The sequence below is a fragment of the Solanum pennellii genome, chromosome 3 (assembly GCF_001406875.1).
Source record: "Solanum pennellii chromosome 3, SPENNV200".
Classification (NCBI taxonomy): Eukaryota; Viridiplantae; Streptophyta; class Magnoliopsida; order Solanales; family Solanaceae; genus Solanum; species Solanum pennellii.
This window is the reverse complement of record NC_028639.1, coordinates 8,581,424-8,592,329: the sequence shown is the minus strand read 5'-3', so window position 1 is coordinate 8,592,329 and position 10,906 is coordinate 8,581,424. Positions and strand designations below refer to the sequence as shown.

The window sequence follows — 10,906 nt, the reverse complement described above, 5'->3', positions numbered from 1 at the left end:
TATTAATTCATCTAAGAACAATTGTCATGTCTCTTGCCTGATAATTAAGACTGAAGAGAAAGGTGAAGAAAATTCACGATCATAAATCTTCTCATGCTTGTCGCTTCACGATGTTAAGTTAATTCACTTATATACATCCCCAAGGTATTCATGTCTTCCAACCGTATTTTGAAAGTAATGCTTAAATGAGGCCGTGTTAGATGTTGGAGTCAAGTAGGTCTCAGGTCGGGATACGGGTCCAGGTCCAATGTTATACTCCTTTAGTCCGATTTTATGTAGCATCATTTGACCCGATATGGAGTTTAAAAAATAAATGAAGACTTTGAATTGTTTACCAAATTGTCCTTCAAAAGTAGACTTACTTTTCTCTCTTCTCATAAATATATTAGAGTACTATCTAAAATCAAGTGGAACCAACAAGGGTAACAGAAATTGTATCTTTAAATACTTACCATATAAGGAAATATGATATTCTTTTGGGACTGACCAAAAAGGAAATGGTGTCACGTAAAACAAAACGGAGGGAGTAATATTTATCTAATTGTACCTTAATGTTCCTGGATAATTTATTCTTCAAGACAACTATTCTTTCGGATTAGAAGACGGACTCTCAATCCAAGGTGAGAAGCCAATAAGATGCTTGCTATGGGGACGGACCAAGGGAGGGTTTACTAACAAACACTAAAATGTAGCAAGAAAATCACTTATTTCCCAAAAAAAAAAAAGAAGAATAACTTTTTCCCTCCTACCAAACATAGCCTACGAACCTAGTACCTAAAATTGCTAGTCGAAAAGAGATCTTCACCTTTAGGAACCATTGAGGCATGAGGATGTAAAAGTAAACCAGCATTTTGAATTTCACCAATGCATATGCTCTCATCCAGGTCTTATGCAATAGAACAAAATTACTATAACAGCACAAGACGATCAATAAATTTCATGGATAGACATCCTATTTCCCCCAAGATACGATATTCCAAGATTGTATTGGGAAAATAATTGATCAATGTGCATTCTATGTTTACATGAAAAACAATGTTTGCTACTAAGCATATAATCATTTTCCCGCTTGATATACTCAAATCTGAGAATGGCCTAGTCCAAAACAAAAAAAGTCTATAATCAGTTAAAATGGAGATTGCAATGGCCTCTCCAGGAATGGAATGATTAGAAGCTCTATCTGGTGGTCGTCAATGATGAGTTGCGCAAAAGAATGAGAATTAACGGATCAAAAAATCAGTTAAATGGGCACTCAATTATGTATGCTTCCTAGCACGACCACTTGAAGGAGCAGCATCCTCTTTCCTAGTACCAGATGCCTCGGGCTTCCTCGCCCAGGCAGGTGCACTGTCTGGCTCATAACGATAATCATAAAAGAGTTCTTCTCCAGCGCAAATTCTTTCATTGGCAAAGATACCAACTCTGTGATCTCCAGCCACCATCATGACCTATCAAAAGAGTTAATTCAGCAATAAATAAACAGGAATTCTAACATGACCTGGAAATTTTTTTATGTGAATTCAACTACCTTAGCATAGCAATTTGGAACAGGAGAATGGTTCGCAAATTTTAGTTTGTCACCTTTCCGGTGTGCATCAAGCACAAACTGCAGCGGACAAAAAGATATGTGATTCATATGACACAGTGTATGAGACCGTTAATTTGAAGGACTAAATACAAAGAGCATAGTATACAGACAGGGTGTCATGTCTCATGCCTGATAATTAAGACTGAAGAGAAATGTAGATTTTTCACAATCATATGTTTTTTCAGAAGGAAAAAAGACAAGTGATTCATATTGACATAGTTAATGAGAAAGTTTTTGGGACTAAATACAAATAGCAGAGTATAGAAGTAGTCATGTCTCATACCTGATCATTAAGATTGAAGAGAAATGAAGAATTTTCACGGTCATAAATTTTGCCACGCTTGTCTGCTTCACGGTGTGAAATTAATTCACCTGTGTACTCCCCAAGGTATTCATGTTTTCCAACAGTATTCTGAAATAATGCTTAAAGTTAGGCGCAAAGAAACATGTTTCTGCTATATATATCCCATCAATTGTCAGATCTTACCTTCAAGAAAGCCCCCCAACCAGAAACATCAGATCTTCCGAGAAGTACCTGTAGACGAACATAATGCATCCTCATAAGCCTAGAGTTGCCAAATTAGGAAAGAGGCATTCTTTTTAAACAGACTAAAAAGGAAAGTAAGACAAACATATTACTTGTCTATGTGGTAAACCTTCACCAATTTCAAGAAGAAATAACAAATATAAGTACCTTCTGTTGCTGTTTGAGAAGTAGTTTCATATTCCTGCATTCATGACTATCACCTCTTTGTGGAGGAACCCCAAGCGTACCATCGCCACAACTGGGAAATCCAAATAACAGGCACATGAAAAAAAAAGAAGATGAGTACTAAAATTAAGTTCGTTCACTTTGGTAAAGGTGAGATTTGAGGTGGGGTAAAGCCACGACAACTATCAACTAGAAGGACAAGATGATTAGCAAGTACTAATAAGTTAACAACTTCCAGGAACTAGAAAGCAACAGAAAATAACAGCATGACTAATGGAGCGCACCTGATCCAACAATTTCGACAAACATCAGGATCACATTCCCTACCAGCAGCAAAGCAAGGGCATTGACGGCTCCTACACTGACTTTTGGCACAATGACAACCACGAAACCTATTCTTGCAACCCTTTGGACATCTAGGAAACAAGAATAGCAAAGCATTCAAGGATCATTAGCTAACCAAAGCATTAAATCAATGATTAACACCGTGTATGGCAAAAGAAACTGAGTCTTGCTTCATGGCATCTCATAGCAATCTCTTTTTTGATATGTAAAAAGCAAATGTTAAATGAGAAAATCTTATACAATTTCAAGAAAAAAATGATGGCTTACCCACAGTATTTTTCACAGCAGGTCCCATTTACAATACAGGGACACTCCTTTCCACAGGGGCCTTGACAGCCACATGGATTAAACTGCCGACAGGGTTGATCCTTCCTCTCAGAAATCCGTTTCCTAATTGCATGGTATCCAGTGGATTTCCACGTGTATTTTAATCGGCGAACTCTGCCTCTTCTACGCAAAAATCTGGATCTTCTTCGAGGTTCATTACCCTAAAAGTATATCAAGAAACCTTAACACCACAGGGTTTTAACTAAGTGGGCTATGATTCAACTTCCCTTACCAAGAGAACATCAGGCAAAATATAAATAATAAAAGCAAACACTGACCATGATTTCCTGACCATCACCATTGCAACCACCTTCAAGAATGCCATCCATCCCATCACCTGTGCCTGAGAATAGCTTATTCCCGGAATTGTTCATGTACTGGAAAACCTCCCAGCATGTCTTCAAACCATTCATGAGGTTTCGAGCAATCAAACAGCTGTATAACAAATAAAGTTCATAAGGCACTCAAATTTAACATTCAAAGGAAAAAATTTGGAATTTGTGATCGATGAAACACAAAAGAGTTCCTCAATAGGTTTTCTTGGTCAGTGGTTTGAACAACTCAACTGAACTTTTATTATAACAAAGCTTTAAGGCTGTCTCAGTTCAACTTAATAAGTCTGGACCAATCCTAATTTCCAAAGGGCCTGTTTGGAAAGTCATCCTAGTAATTGAATTTGGTGTAATTGCGCATAACTACATTGTCTAACATGTTTGGTTGGGCCATGTTATTTGGTCAGCAAGTAATTAGATGTAACTGGCAGGTGGTAATTACACTTCAATTTTTAGGAAGTTATGCTAAAAAAATAAAAAATTGAATTTAGAACTTATGTTTTATTTCAAACGTCATTTTTATTGACTTGATAAGTCATTTATTTTTTAGTCGGACTTGATAGATTATTTTTTTGTCAAATGTTTTCATAATTTATGACATTATATTTATAATATTAATTTTTGTCAAACATGTATTTTACGATTTTCATAGAAATCTTTTACTTTTAGTTTTTATTATAAATTTAATTAAAATATACTAATTTGAAATATATAAATTATTTATTTTTTATAATATTAGTTAAGAACATGTTTGTTGATTAATATATTTTCAAAAGATAATATATATCTTAAATATTTAATTCAAAATCAGTTATAAAGTCTCTTATTTGTCTAATATATATTTTTAAATTTAGATGATTATTTTTTATTCTTAAAATTTAATATAACCTTATGATTGCAATTGTGCAACCAAAGAGTACTCTTAAAATTTAATATAACCTTATGATTGTAATTGTGCAAACATTGTGACAATCAAACAGGACAGATGGTGGCTTTCCAAACAGACCCTATGTTTCTAATGTCTGAGAGTAAAGATAGCTGCCACTTTATGGGTAGATATGATATATATTCCAAACTAAAAATGAAACAAGTAGCATGTGACATCAGATCATGAACTATGACCTCCCTGCACAAACTACAATACCCTAGGATAAATTTACATTCTCTCATTTAAGGATGGCAAGTTAGTGACATATCCAAAAAAAAAAAAAAGATTGCAATTTAGTGACAAGAAGCTTACATTATGTATACTTTGAGCAGTCGAAAATCTTGGTGCAGACTTTTTTCTTTTTGAAATAGAAATCTTGGTGCACACTTTCATCGGTGGCAACCAAATTTATAAAGGTTGTGAGTTGATAACAGGCCAAGTTGGACAGGTGTACTCGTATGATAAGTAATGCAGAAGTCTTCCTACTGACTACCATCAGGATCAAACCAATCCATAACAGTTAACTGCATTTACATTGTGGGATTGGAATCTACAGCATCAAAAAAGTAATCCAAGCCAGCATGTCTTTGTTCTTTATTGGACAATGGTGCACAAGGATGTAACTAAAATGCAGTGCATCATTTTCATTTTTAGTCAGAAGGCAAGAGATGAGCAAGTGAAAACTTCACACCTTATAATACCAAACACCAAAAACTTATATGAAATGCACAACATATACAGAAGCCACATAAGCAAGAGCAGAGATGTAGCAAATCAAAGTTTTGGAGTTTACCAACCTGCTTCTGCCAAACATTTCTAGACCCTTTTCAAAGAGAGCCTTTTCAATGGGTCTCCAAGATTTAGTACCATCTACTTCTTGTTTGCAGTTATTCTCACCCACTTTTTCATTTTTCCCCAATGTGTCATCACAATTTGCCACAGGTTTTTCACTGTTAACTTCCATCACTTTGCAACCAAAAGCCTTGCCTTGCAAAGAATTTTTACTGTCCAAAACTGGAGAGTTTTTCCTCCTAGACCTTTTAGTACTATGACATTGTGCTTTTTGTGAAGATGGACTCGCATCTTCATTTTCCTTCCGTGAAATAGAGTGAAGATTCAAATCTTTGAAACCTAGACTTTCACTTGCAACAGTATCAGATTCTAATACTGCCATTTTCTTCTGTCTTTTCTTAATGGCAACTAGAACATGTTCAGCTATTCGCTTGCTGTTTCTTTTGTTGCTGCCATCTTTATTGTCAGATTTGCTTTTTGATGGAGATGAAGAACGCTCATTAGAAGTGATATCATTTACGGGTCTAATATCTGAATCACTGCTCTCAGAGATGTTTTTTGCATTTGGAGCACCTTCACCTTTTGAAGACTTTGATCTTCTTGATACATGCTTCCTACCTGGCATCTGAGTATTATTAGCAACATCAGATGGCAGAATGGATTTTTCTCCATGACTAGCACACTGAGGAGAGATCACTGTAGCATTACTTTCGAACTTTTTGGCCTAGGTGAATAAAAAAACATAAGATTTGGAGGTAGTTGGTCCAAAAAGTGGTACAAAAACCAGAACAGATACCTAATTTGAAATGCTAGTATTTTTTACATTAAGAAAAAAAGCAGAACGCTGAATTGATCCTCAATCTACAGACATTGTACAATAGAAAAGAAGACAGATACCAGGCTGAAGCAATTTGGTCCACAGGGCTCCATATCTGCATTGGAGCAGTACCATGGTGATTGTTTTTCCGCCTAATTAATGTAAAAAGACATCATAAGCATCCCATTTCGAGTACACACAGTTCCAAGGTAATGAAACATCTGTCGGAAGACCAATAACGTACAGGAAATATAAGATCCTGTGAACATCCATGTAATCTACAATCAAAGACCTGCCAGTTTGGGCAAAATGAGAACATATTATTAGTTAGTAGTAGTAAATAAAACAACAGCGAGATAGAAGATTTGATCTAACATATAATGTGGTCGTCTGGTAGCGAAAAAGTAAAGAGGAATAACCAAAGATATACTCACAAGACATCGACGACAAAATAGATTATCAAAAGAATCCAGAGCAGCATCAAGATCTTTGGCAAGATATAAATCTAAAGAACTTTCCGTGAACTCATTCTTTGAAGTGCCTGCATCATCTGCCTTAACAAGAGCTTCATATCTTGCCTGTATAAATGTTTGATGGTGTTTTATCTCTGTAGAGTCAGCAAAAACCAAAAAATGGGGAACAGCTGGACCAGAGTTCACACTATGACCAGTTTTCTATTAGATAATGAGCACTTATAGTAAAGTGTAACAAATATCAAAACCACGCGTGTACCTTCACTTCACTAGGCTTTCTAGACAAGCACTGTCCTAGCAAACCCAACACAATATCGGACAAGCCAACTTCTTTGATAGTCATTCTGTGAATAAGCAGACAAAGATACATCATCTTGACCATTGTATTTGTGACACAAAGACAGTTTTACATTCAGAGAAAAACAAGATTTAGCTTAAGATTTAAGTATATCTTAATGAACAGAGCAACACATCGGAAAAAAAAAAGTAGAGATAATTACAATATGCCTTTGTATGATCTAGTTTACAAAATAGGCAGCAAATGTATAGGTTTTGTATATTTAAGTATTATATACATATACATATTAATAACCATGGCATACGTAACAGATGCATCTTTTTATGGGGATATCGAACAACATTGGGAGGAAATATTGATCCAATTCTCTAATACTAACCCCCACCCCCTTTATGGTCCACCCCAATGGACTAGCAAAAGAATGATTACTCCTTCAGAGAAAAACATGACACCATCGTTTTTCTTGAAACTATATAAATAAAATAAGTATTCCCTGAAAAAATCTCTTTATACCAGAAGACAAGACTACTACTAAAGGGCGAAATTGAATTCAGGTAGCTTAATTATACCAACCGCAGCATATAATCTTCGGACTCTGCAAACACCTTCTTTTCTTCTTCTTCTTCAAGTACTTCCTCGTCACTATCACTACAAATTAAAGTTTCCCCACCATTCTGGTCATAATAAATTCTTCTACGACCAACCACAGATTGATCCTCTGTCATTCTCTGATTTCTGCAAAACTCATAGGACCAGAAAATTAAAATTACAAGAATACAACTGCAAATAGCTATAATTAACACTTCGACACTACACCAATCAAAATGTAATGTTACAAGAATAACTGCAAATAGCTATAATTAACACTTCGACACTACACCAATCAAAATGTGATGTCACTGGAAATTTAATATTTTAGGGTCAATTTCCTGTCTCTGGACAACATATTAAAAAAACAAGTAAGATAATGAAATATATAGACATTCATGACAGCCCTAAAGCCGAAAAGCATTGCAATAATCCACATAAAGAGAAGAATCATTTTTTTCCATTCTGACTTCTGGGAGGCAACTTTCAAGAAAAGAGGGACTATACAAACTAATACGTGAAACAAGGATATATTAACAAAGTTGATGTGCGGAAGGCAACATGGAAGTCGACGCCACTTTGTCCCTTTTGGAGTATATGGAAGAAATTGAATAGGAGATTTTTCTTAGCTGTGATAATGATGTAGGAAGCATTAAAAGATCCTTTTTATTTCACTTGCGTTTTTGGTAATAAAGAGAAATAGCATGTTGCGAAGCTTGTAAATAATTTTGGACACCAAACTTAGTGTTCATTAATGATTCTTCTATTTGTAAGAAAAGAGAAGTTCTTTGTGAAGAGGGAGGAAACAAATCTAACACAAGAATCAACTAAATCTACTACTGCATCGAAGTTGATCAATACGCCTATCAGAAAATTAATTATAAAGAAGTCCTGAAGTATAGGGTATTAAAGTATATCATACAAGAGATTAAGATCAAAGCTGCTATAGACTATAAATTAAGAGGATATGGGGTCTGTATTGCTGTCACTACAGAATACAAACATTGGATAAAAGTTTCCTATTCTTGGTAAGATTAACAGCTAACAAACTAATCAAAGACAAGGAAAAATGGTTAATAGTTATTCTCAATACATGTACAGTTTTAGAGGAACCTTTATTAATATAGCTGGGGTGCATGAAACCACAAGCTGTTAAGGATGCAAATATAGAACTTCAACAGCAGATGCGTACTTTGTGAAGACATAACATACCTATCCAAAAATATCCATGAAGTATATGGAGGGATGCGTTTTACTTCTGGAAGTTTAATGGGACGTACAGCATTCTTGACTGCAATACTTGATCCTAAAAGAATTGCAGAAGTGGCGTATCCATCATCTTCAGAGCTATTACTATCATCGTCTCCATTACTGGTATCAATGCCATTTTGCATATCAAGTGCATCCTTTTGTCTTTTCGATAGTAGATCATTTTTTCCGCCAGCATCAAAAATTTCAAGACATTTTCTCTCTGTTGCCAAATTATAAAGATCCTTTGTCAAATTCTCCAACTTTTGTGTATTTCCTTCTACCCTTTTCTGAGAGGAGAAGAAATCAGGTCTCATTAGTTGTCAAATACAGTAAAGATACCCTTAATCAAAATTCAGACTAATTGTTGGGCAGAATGCAGGACAAACTGAAATACAGAAAGAGCACCTTAATATAATCAGCACGTTCAGAAGCAATTTTTCTCTTCAAAGATTCAATAACTGATAATACTTCATCGGGTTCTACAGTTGCTTCTTCAGGAGAAACAATCTGTCAAGAAAATAACAGCTTAAAATACTTAGAATAATAGTCTTCCAATTTTACAACAACAACAATGCCTCATTTGCATACTAGCTATGACTCCTCAATAGCTATTCCACTTAATTTGGACACAGGCATTTTCATTTTATACTCACAAAAATGGAAAATGGAATTATTGGTGGCAAGAGGATTGACAATTGACACCCCCAAGGATGTGGCCTAGTGGTCAATGAAGTGATTGAGAACCATGAGGCCTCAGGTCCACTATCCAGCAAACACTAAGTAATTCTTCTCATATGTAACTAGACTTGGTGGACAGAGTTGTCTGATACCTGTTGCTAAGGAGATGGCATGTATCCTATGGAATTAATCAAGGTACGCGAAAGCTAGCCCGGACACCACGATCATAAAAAAAGAATTAACAATTAACAAATACTCAAATGTAGAATAGATAAATGTTTTCCCATCCTCAAAATTTGAAGTGAGAGCCTCCCACACGTGACATAGTCAATAAAAGGGTACATCTAGAGGGGGCCAAGGGTATTCACCCTAACCCACTCGGCAAAAAATTACACTATCTATACGAGATAATTTTTTAATTCTATACGTACGTACGTACGTAGTATGTGTGTGTGTGTGTGTGTGTGTGTGTGTATATATATATATATATATATATATGAGTTCAAAATTCATCTTGAGGTTCAAGTTCAATTCTCAAACACTCCATATTTATTTTTTGAACCCTCTCAGTAAAAATCATGGATCCGCCACAGTTCATATTACCTACTTGGAACTGATTTATGATGTCTTCGACATTTAATTTCTCAAAAACAAGGTAGATGTACATTGAATTTATGAAATCATGGAAAGAAGCTCATATTATCTCTATGAACAAAAAGAAGTCCATTGTCAGTACTAGATTTCCAATTATACTGCACAACCAAAACTCTGAATTAGCCATGAACTTCCATGGTACAGCAGTGTCTCCATTAAAACATCAAACTTTATATAACATATCAAACAAATCCACCTTTCAACTTGATCAAAAACATAGCTGGCAATACATTTTTTTTCATTTCATGCCTAGCTGGCAAAATTCACCTTTTTTTTTTCGAGAAAACTAACAAATAACACTAAAAAAATTAAATGTTCCCATCTGTGCTTTTAAAAAAATATTCCAGCTATGTTCCATCAATACGAGTTAACTAAACCTGGAGCTAAAGGATCTATAGAAATACAATGTAGGTGTTAATTCGCCATAAAAGTTACAAAAATCAATAATCATACAAAATAAATTAATAGATCTTTCGTAAATTCAGTGTAACATTGGAAAACAATCAAATGTATTTGAAGAAACCATTAAACTACAGAATGTACTGGACTTACCGAAAGATCATTTAAACGTTGTGTTTGAGAATCCGACAGGGAGTTATCCGACGCCGGCGACATTGCCGGTGTCAAGATCGATCCAGCAACGGAGCTCCAGTAGGAATCGTATTTTGACGGTGCGGGTTAAAACCCTAGGTTGGGGAGGGAGAGGGGCCGACAGAGAAATATTGGGTATATCTCTTTCTTTTTTTTTTTCTTTTCTTTTCTTTTTCAGTTGGTGCATTTATTAAATTATTTTAAAGTGAAGATTTTGCTAAATATAAAGAAATATGTTTGGCTCTTAATTCTATGTTTTCCTATTTATGACTGCTCTTTTGTCACCATTACTTACTACCCAACTACTCTATTTTGAATTTTTTCAAATGTAGAATCTCCATACGTTATGTTTCTTTGCTTTTTTCTATATTGAACAAATAAAATGTGAAAATTATTTTTATTTGATTTGATTAATATAAGTAAAAGAAAAAAAAAGTATAATTGATCATATTTTGTGAATGGTCACATTTTTTAAACAAAATGTTTTTTCTTTAAAAGGAAGCATATATTATGAAATTCAAAAGGATCATAA

General features: G+C 34.8%; 1 protein-coding gene across 2 annotated transcripts; it reads right to left on the bottom strand.

Moving 5' to 3' along the window:
• Positions 1–891: 891 nt before the first annotated feature.
• LOC107014997 (histone-lysine N-methyltransferase CLF) lies at positions 892–10,561 on the bottom strand. 2 transcript variants are annotated; one of them, XM_015215140.2, is made up of 17 exons: positions 10,336–10,561; positions 8,857–8,958; positions 8,413–8,738; positions 7,186–7,347; positions 6,574–6,658; positions 6,276–6,419; positions 6,086–6,133; positions 5,922–5,993; positions 5,030–5,748; positions 3,251–3,407; positions 2,913–3,133; positions 2,585–2,716; positions 2,283–2,373; positions 2,076–2,123; positions 1,872–2,000; positions 1,529–1,606; positions 892–1,448 (listed from the first exon to the last, which is right to left on the bottom strand). In XM_015215140.2, the coding sequence occupies exons 1-17, from the start codon at positions 10,396–10,398 to the stop codon at positions 1,257–1,259; spliced, it is 2,769 nt and encodes a 922-aa protein (XP_015070626.1). In that variant the 5' UTR covers positions 10,399–10,561; the 3' UTR covers positions 892–1,256. The 2 variants fall into 2 exon arrangements, with proteins under 2 accessions (XP_015070626.1, XP_015070627.1); XM_015215141.2 differs by having other exon boundaries at positions 5,030–5,649; positions 10,336–10,552.
• Between the last annotated feature and the right edge of the window lie 345 nt (positions 10,562–10,906).